Source organism: Malaclemys terrapin, chromosome 7 (genome assembly GCF_027887155.1).
Source record: "Malaclemys terrapin pileata isolate rMalTer1 chromosome 7, rMalTer1.hap1, whole genome shotgun sequence".
NCBI lineage: Eukaryota > Metazoa > Chordata > Testudines > Emydidae > Malaclemys > Malaclemys terrapin.
In genome coordinates, this window is record NC_071511.1 from 49220431 (window position 1) to 49234385 (window position 13955).

General features: G+C 53.4%; 1 protein-coding gene across 2 annotated transcripts in view; it reads left to right on the forward strand.

The window, feature by feature from the left end:
• Window positions 1–13955, forward strand: part of CACNA2D2 (calcium voltage-gated channel auxiliary subunit alpha2delta 2) — a 597809-nt gene that overhangs the window by 517098 nt on the left and 66756 nt on the right. For both annotated transcript variants that reach the window (XM_054035873.1, XM_054035874.1), the window contains exons 13-14: window positions 8278–8356; window positions 11942–11991. In XM_054035873.1, coding sequence (XP_053891848.1) covers window positions 8278–8356; window positions 11942–11991 — 129 coding nt within the window. The remainder of the gene's footprint in view (window positions 1–8277; window positions 8357–11941; window positions 11992–13955) is intronic.

A 13955-nucleotide genomic window follows, 5' to 3' on the forward strand; every position in this document is an offset into this window, starting at 1 on the left:
ACAGAGGGTCCTGTGGCACCTTTGAGACTAACAGAAGTACTGGGAGCATAAGCTTTCGTGGGTCAGAACCTCACTTCTTCAGATGCAAGTAATGGAAATCTCCAGAGGCAGGTATGTGCAAACCAATATATCAGTGTGGAGATAACGAGGTTAGTTCAATCAGGGAGGGTGAGGTGCTCTGCTAGCAGTTGAGGTGTGAACATCAAGGGAGGAGAAACTGTTTCTGTAGTTGGATAGCCATTCACAGTCTTTGTTTAATCCTGATCTGATGGTGTCAAATTTGCAGATGAACTGAAGCTCAGCAGTTTCTCTTTGGAGTCTGGTCCTGAAGTTTTTTTGCTGTAAGATGGCTACCTTTACATCTGCTATTGTGTGGCCAGGGAGGTTGAAGTGTTCTCCTACAGGTTTTTGTACATTGCCATTCCTGATATCTGACTTGTGTCCATTTATCCTCTTGAGTAGTGACTGTCCAGTTTGGCCAATGTACATAGCAGAGGGGCATTGCTGGCATATGATGGCATATATAACATTGGTGGACGTGCAGGTGAATGAGCCGGTGATGTTGTAGCTGATCTGGTTAGGTCCAGTGATGGTGTTGCTGGTGTAGATATGTGGGCAGAGTTGGCCACTTTTTGCTTTTTACAGATTCAGACTAACACGGCTACCCCTCTGATACAATCTAAGGTTTGCAGCTAAGGATCCACCGAGCTGTACTGATCCTACTACTGCGACAGGCACACGCTGCTTCCTGTTAAGCATTCTGGGTAATGTAATCTATTAGAGACAACAAGGAGTCTGGTGGCACCTTAAAGATTAACAGATTTATTTGGGCATAAGCTTTCGTGGGTGAAAAACCAGCTACGAAAGCTTATGCCCAAATAAATTTGTTAGTCTTTAAGGTGCCACCAGACTCCTCATTGTTTTGTGGATACAGACTAACACAGCTGCCCCTCTGATACTTGGTAGTCTATCAGGCCTTTCTTCTACTAAGAAGTGTTGTATTTAGAGCTACCACTAGAGGGCACTCCAAACAGTATAGCCCAGAGCCCTGCCCAGGTGGCCATCCCATGCAGCCCAGCTGATTGCAGTGATTGCACAGGGGATAGGTGAAGGCAGGATTTGATGCTGTGTGCACCTATTGCTACGTTATGCGTGTGTAAGGAAAGCCCGGATTAAAGGGTGCTGGTCTGGCAGGTGGGGACTGTCATGGTCCCAGCAGGTCCCCGCTGAGCAGTGATCCCACTGAGGTGGGAGTGGGAAAAGCAGCCTTTGGATTAAGCTCTCTGGAGACCAAAAGTCAGCCCCGTGCAAGGGAAGTTTGGTGGCCTGTGTGAAATGAGTGCTCTATTCTCAGCCCACTGCGAGTATCCATAGCACAAAAGCCACTGCCACCCCAACATTAGTCAGGTTACAGTCTCAAGTGAGAGGCTAAGGGCCATGGCGACGGAAGGCCGGTCTGGACTCGGAATTTGCCAGGATTCCAGCCACCAGAGCAGACCCCTAGTATGTGCAGGGGAAGCCGTGATTTGCACTGGGTTCTGAAAACAAAGTGTGATCCACTGATGCAAATTGCAGTGAACCCCATCTCGCTGCAGCTGCACAAGTGGTGGGACCAGAGCAAGCCTGCAGGGTAGCCAAGGCCTGAGCTCTCCTTCGAGCTGGAGCCCTCCAGAGGCACAACGGAGGGGAAGCTTGCACAGGCACTGCCTTGTGCTGTCCCTTGTGCATAGACACAAGGGCTGAGTCCCCAAGGGCACTGAGCAAAATGTGGAGCTGCTGCAGCCCAGCTCTGACCTCAGGGGAGTCTTGTGAGCTATGGAGAGACCTGGCCTTTCCATCCTCTTCAGAGGAAAGGGGATGGACAAAAGGTTGGGGATGCAAGGGATGGGCCCGCCAGTGAATGGGTCGTGCCTGTGTAGCACGAGATAGAATCATAGAATATCAGAGTTGGAAGGGACCTCAAGAGGTCATCTAGTCCAACCCCCTGCTCAAAGCAGGACCAATTCCCAGCTAAATCATCCCAGCCAGGGCTTTGTCAAGCCGGGCCTTAAAAACCTCCAAGGAAGGAGACTCCACCACCTCCCTAGGTAACGCATTCCAGTGTTTCACCACCCTCCTAGTGAAATAGTTTTTCCTGATATCCAACCTGGACCTCCCCCACTGCAGCTTGAGACCATTGCTCCTTGTTCTGTCATCTGCCACCACTGAGAACAGCCGAGCTCCATCCTCTTTGGAACCCCCCTTCAGGTAGTTGAAGGCTGCTATCAAATCCCCCCTCATTCTTCTCTTCTGGAGACTAAACAATCCCAGTTCTCTCAGCCTCTCCTCATAAGTCATGTGCTCCAGACCCCTAATCATTTTTGTTGCCCTCCGCTGGACTCTTTCCAATTTTTCCACATCCTTCTTGTAGTGTGGGGACCAAAACTGGACACAGTATTCCAGATGAGGCCTCACCAATGTCGAATAAAGGGGAACGATCACGTTCCTCGATCTGCTGGCAATGCCCCTACTTATACAGCCCAAAATGCCGTTAGCCTTCTTGGCAACAAGAGCACACTGTTGACTCATATCCAGCTTCTCGTCCACTGTGACCCCTAGGTCCTTTTCAGCAGAACTGCTACCTAGCCATTCGGTCCCTAGTCTGTAGCAGTGCATGGGATTCTTCCGTCCTAAGTGCAGGACTCTGCACTTGTCCTTGTTGAACCTCATCAGGTTTTTTTCTGCCCAATCCTCTAATTTGTCTAGGTCCCTCTGTATCCGATCCCTACCCTCTAGTGTATCTACCACGCCTCCTAGTTTAGTGTCATCTGCAAACTTGCTGAGAGTGCAGTCCACACCATCCTCCAGATCATTAATAAAGATATTAAACAAAACCGGCCCCAGGACCGACCCTTGGGGCACTCCACTTGAAACCGGCTGCCAACTAGACATGGAGCCATTGATCACTACCCGTTGAGCCCGACGATCTAGCCAGCTTTCTATCCACCTTACAGTCCATTCATCCAGCCCATACTTCTTTAACTTGGTGGCAAGAATACTGTGGGAGACGGTATCAAAAGCTTTGCTAAAGTCAAGAAATAACACATCCACTGCTTTCCCCTCATCCACAGAGCCAGTTATCTCATCATAGAAGGCAATTAGGTTAGTCAGGCACGACTTCCCCTTCGTGAATCCATGCTGACTGTTCCTGATCACTTTCCTCTCCTCTAAATGTTTCATAATTGATTCCTTGAGGACCTGCTCCATGATTTTTCCAGGGACTGAGGTGAGGCTGACTGGCCTGTAGTTCCCCGGATCCTCCTTCTTCCCTTTTTTAAAGATGGGCACTACATTAGCCTTTTTCCAGTCATCTGGGACCTCCCCCGATCGCCATGAGTTTTCAAAAAATAATGATGGCTAATGGCTCTGCAATCTCACCCGCCAACTCCTTTAGCACCCTCGGATGCAGCGCATCCGGCCCCATGGACTTGTGCACGTCCAGTTTTTCTAAATAGTCCCGAACCACTTCTTTCTCCACAGAGGGTTGGCCACCTTCTCCCCATGCTGTACTGCCCAGTGCAGCAATCTGGGAGCTGACCTTGTGCGTGAAGACAGAGGCAAAAAAATCATTGAGTACATTAGCTTTTTCCACATCCTCGGTCACTAGGTTGCCTCCCTCATTCAGTAAGGGGCCCACACTTTCCTTGATTTTCTTCTTGTTGCTAACATACCTGAAGAAACCCTTCTTGTTACTCTTAACATCTCTTGCTAACTGCAACTCCAAGTGTGATTTGGCCTTCCTGATTTCACTCCTGCACGCCTGAGCAATATTTTTATACTCCTCCCTGGTCATTTGTCCAATCTTCCACTCCTTATAAGCCTCTTTTTTGCGTTTAAGATCAGCAAGGATTACACTGTTTAGCCAAGCTGGTCGCCTGCCATATTTACTATTCTTTCTACACATCGGGATGGTTTGTTCCTGCAACCTCAATAAGGATTCTTTAAAATACAGCCAGCTCTCCTGGACCCCTTTGCCCTTCATGTTATTCTCCCAGGGGATCCTGCCCATCTGTTCCCTGAGGGAGTCAAAGTCTGCTTTTCTGAAGTCCAGGGTCCGTATTCTGCTGCTCTCCTTTCTTCCTTGTGTCAGGATCCTGAACTCGACCATCTCATGGTCACTGCCTCCCAGGTTCCCATCCACTTTTGCTTCCCCTACTAGTTCTTCCCTGTTTGTGAGCAGCAGGTCAAGAAAAGCTTTGCCCCTAGTTGGTTCCTCCAGCACTTGCACCAGGAAATTGTCCCCTACACTTTCCAAAAATTTCCTGGATTGCCTGTGCACCGCTGTATTGCTCTCCCAGCAGATATCAGGGTGATTAAAGTCTCCCATGAGAACCAGGGCCTGTGATCTAGCAACTTCTGCTAGTTGCCAGAAGAAAGCCTCGTCCACCTCGTCCCCCTGGTCTGGTGGTCTATAGCAGACTCCAACCACGACATCACCCTTGTTGCTCACACTTCTCAACTTTATCCAGAGACTCTCAGGTTTTTCTGCAGTATCATACCGGAGCTCTGAGCAGTCATACTCCTCTCTTACATACAACGCAACTCCCCCACCTTTTCTGCCCTGCCTGTCCTTCCTGAACAGTTTATATCCATCCATGACAGTACTCCAGTCATGTGAGTTATCCCACCAAGTCTCTGTTATTCCAATCACATCATAGTTCCCTGACTGTGCCAGGACTTCCAGTTCTCCCTGCTTGTTTCCCAGGCTTCTTGCATTTGTGTATAGGCACTTAAGATAACTCAACGATCGTCCCTCTTTCTCAGCATGAGACAGGAGTCCTCCCCTGTTGCGCTCTCCTGCTTGTGCTTCCTCCCAGGATCCCATTTCCCCACTTACCTCAGGGCTTTGGTCTCCTTCCCCCGGTGAACCTAGTTTAAAGCCCTCCTCACTAGGTTAGCCAGCCTGCTGGCGAAGATGCTCTTCCCTCTCTTCGTTAGGTGGAGCCCGTCTCTGCCTAGCACTCCTTCTTGGAAGACCATCCCATGGTCGAAGAATCCAAAGCCTTCTCTCCGACACCACCTGCGTAGCCATTCGTTGACTTCCACAAGAGATCTAGTGCACCGAGCCGCATGCTAGGGACAGAAGAGCAGGCAAAGACATACCCGGGAAATGCAATGGGGTTTCTCCCTGGAAGCGACATGCTGTGAATGAACCAGCGAGTTGGGCAGAGGTGGTATCACGAGTAGGGGATTGAGCATGAGTCGGGAAAGGTGGGTGAGAAGCTCTGCAAGGGGGCTGGGAGTGAGTCACTGGAGCTGCTTGGCCCTGCACCAGCTCATCACAAGGAAAGGGGAAACAATCACCAGCTTTATCACCAGATTCCACCTCATTTGATGGGAGCTATTACAACGTCTGCCCTTCCTGCCCGCCTGCTCCCACACTGAGCCACTGCCCTTGTAATGGGGCAGCTCACGTGCCAGGGCTGTTTTATTACCTGTGCTGAAGTGCCATAGAAGGAAATGGGCAGAGCTCCCTTGCCCGGGCTGTTGGCACTCAGAGGGAGGTGTCACAGGAGAGCCGGGCTGGGAGGGAGGGGAATGGGAACACCTCGGTGTCTCCCAGTCCCATCAGCGGGGAGTGCTCTTAAGGGACTGCGGGACTGTGGGAGAGGAGTCCCCAGGAGGCAAATGGGTTGTGCCTAGATGGCTCCTTTTCCTGCCAGTCTATTGGCAGCAGGTCACTGCACTGTGACCCCCATCCATCCCCCCAGTAACTCGGCAAAGGGGAGTGGAGAGTCCTCTCCAGCCCAGACCGTGCAGCAGGAGTGGAACTGCTCCACATTCATTAGTCCAGCCTCCACGAGCCGAGCATCCCTTCAATTGCTGGGGAGGACTGGAGGGTCAGCCAAGCAGCAAGCCCTCCAGCCCGACCCAGCCCCTTGTCAGCCCTGTCCTCTCAGAGCTGGGCCACATGGGGTGAATGAGAGAGAAGCACAGAAATGTAGGGCTGGAGGAAGTCTCGAATCCAGCCCCCTGGGCTGTGGCAGGACCAGGTCAGCCTAGACTAGCTCTGACAGTGTTTGTCCAACCTAGTCTTCAAACTCTCCAGTAATGGGGATTTTTCCACAACTCCCTTGGAGGCCTGTTCCAGAGCTGAACTATCCTGAGAGTTAGACAGTTTTTCCTAATATCGAACCTAAATCGCCCTTGCTGCAGATTAAGCCCATTGCTTCTTGTCCTACTGTCAGTGGGTGTGTGGGCAACAATTAATCACCATCTTCTTTGTAACAACACTTAACATATTTGAAGACTGTTATCAGGTCCGCCCCCCCCCCCCCCCCCCCAGTCTTCTTATCTCAAGACTAAACACCCAATTTTTTTAGTCTTTCCTCACAGATCAGGTTTTTTAAACCTTTGATCATTTTTGCTGCTCTTCTCTAGAGTCTCTGCAGTTTGTCCTCATCTTTCCCAAAGTGTGGCACCCAGAACTGGACCCAGCACTTCAGCTGGGGCCTCAACAGTGCCAAGCAGAGCAGAACAATGACCTCCTGTGTCTTACATGCGACACTCCTGTTAATACGCCCCAGAATGATATTACCTTTTTTGCAATTGCATCACATTGTTGACTCATATTCCATTTGATCCACTCTAACCCCCAGATCCTTTTCAGCAGCACGGCCACCCAGCCAGTTAGTCCCCATTTTGTAGTTGTCCACTTGATTTTTTTCTTCCTAAGTGCTGTATGTTGCGCTTGTCTTTACTGAATTTCGTCTTGTTGATTTTAGACCAATTCTTCAATTTGTCAAGGTTGTTTTGAATTCTAATCCTGTCCGCCAAAATGCTGCCAACCAATCCCAGCTTCGTGTTCCCTGCATATTTTGTAAGCACACTCTCCACTCCATCATCCAAGTCATTAATGAAAATATTGAATTGTAATGGATCCGAGATCGGCCCCTGCAGGACCCCACTAAATTCATCCTCACAGTCTGACAGCAAATCATTGATAACTACACTTGGAGTACGGTCTTTCAGCCAGTTTTGCACCCACTTCATAGTAATTTAATCTAGACCAAGAGAGAGTGTTGCATGCTGGGTGCTGTAGTCTACAGCTGCTGCTTGGCTCAAAGAGCTGTCTAGATCAGGTGGAAGTCAAACATTTTCCTCCCCCCACCCGTGCGTTTACTGCAAAAGCAAGAGTAATAAGTGTCTCGATACTAACAATGCTAAGCTGATTCGAACGGGGTGCTTTGAGGGATTGACAGAAAATACTGGACCTTAAAGACTAAGGGTCTATGGGGAGTGAGATTTTCTTCACTTTAGATTGTAATAACATTTTCAAAGTCTCACAACCCGGCTGCGCAAAGCAACGCTTAACTGACTGATTGAAAGTCAATGGGACTCAGGCTCCTAAATCAGTTAGGCATAGCAACACAGAGCAGAACAGTGCCTAAATGCCTTTCTCAGGCTGGCCCTAAATCCAAGCTGCACACAGGGAGTGAACCAGGCCACGGACAGGATCAGCGGGAGACCCATCAGTGGAATGGTGGGCGGGCATCAGAGGCAGCATGGTCTAGTGGAGAGGGGCACAAGACGGAGACACGGGAGATCTGGGCGATCTTCCCAGCCCAATCACTGCCTGGCTGTGCTATTGGGCAAGTCACTTCACCTCTCTGGCTCATTGTCCCGTCTCGCCTTTTTCAGTTGTATGCGACTGTCTCTCGCTGTGTTTGTACAGGGAGGCCCTGATCTCAAGTGGGGTCCTTAGGAGAAAAAGAAGAATTTGGGAGCTTCTGTCTCCCAGTCCAATGCTCTGTCCGCTAGACCACACTGCTGTGCTCATCGATTCCTAGAGTTTGAGGGCAGAAGGGGCCATCGGATCGTCCAGTCTGGCCTCCTGCAGGCCAGAGAACCACACCCAGTTGCCCCTGTGCCAAGCCCGCTAACCTGGGTTTGGCTAATGCCAAGGCAGCCAAGCCTGGATTTGAAGACACCAATGGATGAAGGCTCCATCGCTTCCCTTGGACCTTGTTCCAGTGCTTAGTCGCCCTTGCTGTGAAACATTTGTGCCTTGTTTCTAGTTTCAGATTGTCTGGCTTCAGCTTGCAGCCCTGGGCTCCTGCACTGCAGTGCCCCAAGCCTAGCCAGGCCAGCTAGCTCAGTGAGGCCCTTCAGCCTGAGCTGGTACATGGTCCAGCTCTCGTGGTGTTGCGCTCTGGTGCTGAGACATTCCGGGGCGTGGTGCAGTTAGCAGATCCCTGTCTCTGTCCCCCGTTACTAACCTGCCCCCCGTTCTGCCAGGTGCGAGTGTTCACCTTCTCGGTGGGACAGCACAACTACGACGTGACCCCCCTGCAGTGGATGGCTTGTGCTAACAAAGGTAAGTAGGATGGCACTGGGGGGGAATAGCTCATCCTGGCCAGGCTCTGAGTGCTGTGGGCAGGGCACTGCTCTGGGGAAGCTCACCCTGGCTGGGCTCTGAGTGCTGTGGGCAGGGCACTGCTGTGGGGAAGCTCACCCCGCTCGATGATTGCGTGGCATTGCCCAACACAAACAGATCTAACCTCTGAGGTACAGGGCTGTGGTTTTGCTGCTACATTGTTTAACTGGAGGGTCCAGCTGATGTCTTGCCCCTTGTGCTCTGGCATTTTGGGGTACAGGGCCCAGTGAGGAGCCGGGGTGCCAGGCCCGGCACTCTGTGACTCACTCAGTGCAATTCACAAGACGCTCCAAATAGGTTCTCCCTGCTTTCCCGAGCTTCTCAGAGGCAACATTAACAAACCTAACCCAAGAGTTCCATCTGCTGGCTGATTGGGAGCCTGCAGGGAAAGTGCAGGAGAGGCGCCCTTCGCAGACAGAAGGCATCTGTGCTTTCCATCCGCACAAGCAAAGCACCTCCTCCTGGTCTGACCTTCCCCGGTGGCCGAGGTGGAGAGAGGATACAAAATCTCCCTGGGAGCCAGTGCTGTGTGCTGCTCACTGCCCCAGCTGGGAGATGCCTCTTCTTCAAAGCTGGACTGCACAGAAAACAGGGTCCCCCTACCTCAGCTCCATTCACATGAACCCCAGCACCGAGCCAGGCTCACCCACCCTACTGGCCCGTAAAGCAGAGGGGCCAAGGACCGGGCTGAGGTGCCCTCGGCCTCCAACAGTTCTGTTGCACTGAGTGACAGAGGAGGTGCATGGGAAGTTTGCTCTGCCTTTGCTGTCTGGATAGAGGGCTCCAGGCTGGCACTATTCGCTGGCATGTAGTTGCCTGTAAAGGGAGAGGTAGCCATCCCTGTGTCGGTTCTGTGCCCACTGGGGACATAGTCTGCCAGGGGAGCCGGGTGGCATGTGCAGGACCCCCACACATAGGGGAGGGGGAGCCGTTTGTGGGGGTCACTGCCATGAGTGCAGAATGGGGGCATGGAGCAGATTATGGGGAGGGCCTCACCCTATAGCAGAGCTGCCCAGGAGCGGGGTTGGGGGGACGGGGTTCCATGAGCAAAGGAGGCAACTGGGCCCCAAGGAGCAGTGAGCCTCTCCCCGGGAGCTGACTCAGGACCAGGGATAGGCTGGGCAGTTAGTCCCCCCAATTCCCCCACACTGCCTGGAAAGGCCTGGCACAGGGCTCTGCCCACTCAGCCTGGCCCGCTGCTCTCCCCTCCTGCCATCAGCCCAATACCTCTTTCCCTGCCTGACGAATATGTCTGCCAGTGCCAAGCCCTCTCCTAGGGCCTGCTCTGTGGGGGAGCCGTGAGGAGCCTTCGCTCTGCACCCTGCAGTCACACCTCCGCTCCCTGAGCCTGCTGCTTGTCCCTTCCCCAGGCTTCTTCAGCAGCCTCCTGGCTCCGGCCTCTGCCAAGGACTCTCCCTCCCCACCTCTCCATTCCTGCAAGTCTCTCTCCCTCCTCTCTACCTGCTGCCTCCCATCTCTGCCTCTTCACTAGCCGACACTGCTTTTGGCTCTCCTTTGTCCTGACCAGGGATCTCCCCCTTACCTGGCTGTATCAGTCACGGACACCCATCAACCCCCGGGCTAGCGTTAATTCAGCTATCCTCTCGGTGCCCTCTCCCCTCCCAGCACGTCTGGGAATTCATGCACCACGCGCCAACAGCATCTGTTCCTCACCCCTCTTAGCCCCACTTGAGTCTCAATTACCACGCTGCAGCCCCGCAACAGGTAATTCTCATTATGGCTTATCAGCTCCCAGCCGCGCCTCGCTCGTGCGAACATGGGGCGCCCAGCAGTTACAGCAATGGACTCTTGGGGTTCTGCATCTTATTCAGCATGTGGGTGCTAAGGTTTTGGAAAGTGACCCGTGATTTTGGGAGCCTGAGACCCCCTGATTTTCAGTGGAGGCAGAGAACCCGCTCTCTGCAAATTGGCCTCTTTCAGGGGATTCACGCTGGGCCCCGGCGCCATGGGGTGCACACACTGTCTCGGCTGCTGGAGGCTTACTAGGGAAAGCTGTCTGCCTGCTTAGCTGGGCTGATGGTTGGCCTCACAGCTGGGCTGTGGAGATAAGAGAGCTGTGGAGTGGATGGGAGGGGTGGCTGCCAGGGAGGCTGAGGCGCAGGAGCCTTCAGCCAGAGACTGGTGAAATGCTATCCAAGAAACCGGATCCTCTCAAAGAGCAGACCCCAGGGTGACTCTGACGGGTTCAGACAGAGTCTCTGGGTTCCCGTGCGAAACCCAGCAAAGGGTTTTACTAAGGCCTTGAAGCGGCAAGCCATGCTTTGAAGAAACCCACACTGTACACCCCTTACCTAGGGTGACTGGCCTCCTGATCCATGGGACTCGAATGCTCTGCAAGGGAATAGGACCACTAGAGACCTGGCGAGAGGGCCGAGGCTGTAGCAAAAAATCAACAGGCAGGCTAGATAATGATCGCTCCAGCAATGGAGGGGAAACTGAGGCAGGATTGCTGTGTCACTTGGTTTTGCCACAAGGGGGCACTGAAGATCAAAAGTGACCACTGACAGGCTCCCCAAATCACTGGTCTGTTTTGAAGCTGATTGATGCCTCATTATCATCTAATGTGGGGGAGGGGCACTTTGCAAACTGGCTCTTGAATTCCCAGGGCTTTGGGTGGCATAGTGTGAATGCTCTGTAGATTGACAGCATTGGCGCTAGCTGCAGCAGAGCCTGGGAGAGCAGCACGGCTCAGGTTCCTCCACATGGGCCTGATCCTACAGCTCATTCTGGACCTGCGTCCCCCCTGCCCTCTCCCTCCCCTCCAGCTCTGCCCATGCCCTTCAATCCCAACCCACAGCCCTCTGCTATCCCTGCCCTGGGCTCTCCCCATGCCCACAGCCCTGCCGGTGCCTCTCAATCCCAATCCACAGCTCCTCCGCTCCCACTGTCCCAGACCTGGGCTCCCACCCATAAGTTCTGCCCATGCCCATCACACCTGACCCACAGCTAGGGTGACCAGACAACAAATGTGAAAAATCAGGGGGGGGGGGGGAGGGCAATAGGAACCTGTATAAGAAAAAGACCCAAAAATTGGGACTGTCCCTATAAAATTGGGACATCTGGTCACCCTACCCACAGCCCCCTGCTCTGCCAGCCCTGGGCTCCACCCCACCCCAGCTTTGTGCATGCCCTTTGCTCCTGCTCTGTAGGATTCAATCTTTGTTCTGGTCCTTACAGCTCCTTTCAGTCTCGTTTCTCCACAGCCCTATCTGTTTGTTTGCCTGCAGTATTCCGCCCTGGTTTCAATCCAAAGAGAGCGACTGGGGATCCTGCTCCCCACTCCATTGCTGGATCCTTCCCCCCACCCAGGGCCTGTTGTCTCCAGGGCCCGGGGCTCTAGCTCAGGGATCCCTGCAGGTGGTACCCGTAGGACTTTGGGATCACATCCTCAGTGGCTCTGAGGCTGTGAGGAGGGAGGGCATTGGGAAAAGGGCGAATGGGGAGGTACCAGGCTGTGCGCAATGGGCGTGTTTCTACAGCTCCCTGCTTTGTTTCTCTGCATAGGTTACTACTTCGAAATTCCCTCCATTGGGGCCATCCGAATCAACACACAGGTAAGGAGCCGCGCCGGCCCCCAGCACACATACACCCAGAGATCCACCAGAGGGAAGCTCAAATGATCCCTCTAGTCTGACCTCCCGCATGACACAAGCTAGAGAACCGGTTCCTGAGGTTCTTGCATTGGACCCAGTGGCTTGGGCTCTGAGAGAGACACCCAGTGCTGGGGTAGGACTCCAGCTGATGGAGGAGAAGCCAATCCAAAGGGGAGTTAATCGCCCTCACTCTTACACACAGGCACCTCTTTCCAGGTTGTCCTTAGCTGGCTTCATCTCCCAGCTGCTGGATTGTCTGCCAGCGAGCCCGGTAATGTCGCCCATGGACAGGGCTGGCTGGGCCTGCGCTAGATTTTCTCCCCTTGAATCCTCCACTGCTGCCCCAGCACCAGTGTTGCCCCAGAGTAAGGGCCCTGGCTCACGCTAGCTGCCGGCATTTTTGCCGCCCTGCTGGCTAGCATGACACCGAGCACAGGGGTAGAATGCTGCTAGTGCCTCCTCTACCCCGGAGCTGCCAGCATGCCATGGGAGCTGCAGTGGTGGTAGATCAAGTGAGGAATGCTAGAGCGGACGCAGCCTTCACCGCTGAAGGTTTTACCCCTGTTCCTGCAGCGGGGCCCGAACACATCTCTGGCACACAGGCAGCACCACCTCAGAAGTGTGGGGACAGATGTGCCGGTGCTGGCAGGGGCCCAGGAACTTCCCTCTGCCCAGGACTGGGGCCAAATTGAGTCAGATCAAAGGGCCAGAGCTAGCTCTGATCCAACCAGACTTCACTGGGAGAAATGTCTCCTCTCTCACCCCCAACCCCAAGAACAGCGCATCCATCACTGGCGATTTTTAAATACAGACTGGCTGTGTTTTGTAGAACCTCTCGCCTACCCCTTGGACTCTGCACTGGTACAATAGGAATTATTCTGGGGAAATTTGCTGGCCGGGGTTATCTAGTCTGATCTCCTGTGTGACCACAGTGTCCCCTTCTGGCCTTGGGATCTATGAAATCTGCAAGCTGCAAACCCTGCCAGGCCATTCCACCCTGCTCTGCAGATGCCTCTAAGTCCCCACCTGCAACCCACTCGCCCTGCTGTCCCAGCCTTGAATCTTTCCCAAGGCCAAACCCCCAAGCACCCTGAATTGCTGAGTACACAATGCAGGCAGATATCTATGTTGTGCCCAACTGGGGCCCCCAGACCCATTTCAGCGTGACCTGAGTCCACGTTGGGAAAGGAGAGCAGAGACTAGGTACCTGTCACAGAGCCTGATGAGCCGCATTATTGAAACAAATGGCCCACTTCTTGGACCTTTTTTTCCCTTCCCTCCTTAAGTGGCTAGTTATTAAACTTTGTACTTTAATCCACATGGAGCGGCGCCAGCTGCGCCAGCTGATCTGTCAGGCTGTTCAAGGTGACAGGCGTCAGGTGAGAGCTGGGGACAAGTTACTAGCACCCGGCAAATGGGGCTGCCAGGCTGGGCTAGTGGCCTTCTGTTCACAGCCCACCCAGGCATTCCAGCCAGACAATTGCAAAACAACATGGCAAAAGAGGGAGGGGGAAATGAATGGGAGAGTGAGTGAGTTTCAGCTGGTTGCACAAGGTTGTCCATGGGACTCTGGGGGCTGGCCTGTCCCCTTGCCTCACTGAATGGCTGGGGATGTTCTGCTCTTCCCCTGGTTCTCCTTCTCCTCATCTGTGGGGGCAGTTCTCTGCTCCCTTTGCCTTTCCTTGATTTCTCTGCAGCTGAAGTGTTGGATACTCAAAGGGAAACCAGCAAGGATGGGGAGCAAATAAAGTCCTGGTGTCCCCACCCCTTGCCCCCATCCTGGGGTAGGGTCCGGGTGTCGTGTTGTCCCCCCTGCCATCCCATCCTGGGGTAGGGTCCAAGTGTCGTGTTGTCCCCCCCGCCATCCCATCCTGGGGTAGGGTCCGGGTGTCGTGTTGTCCCCCCCACCATCCCATCCTGAAGTA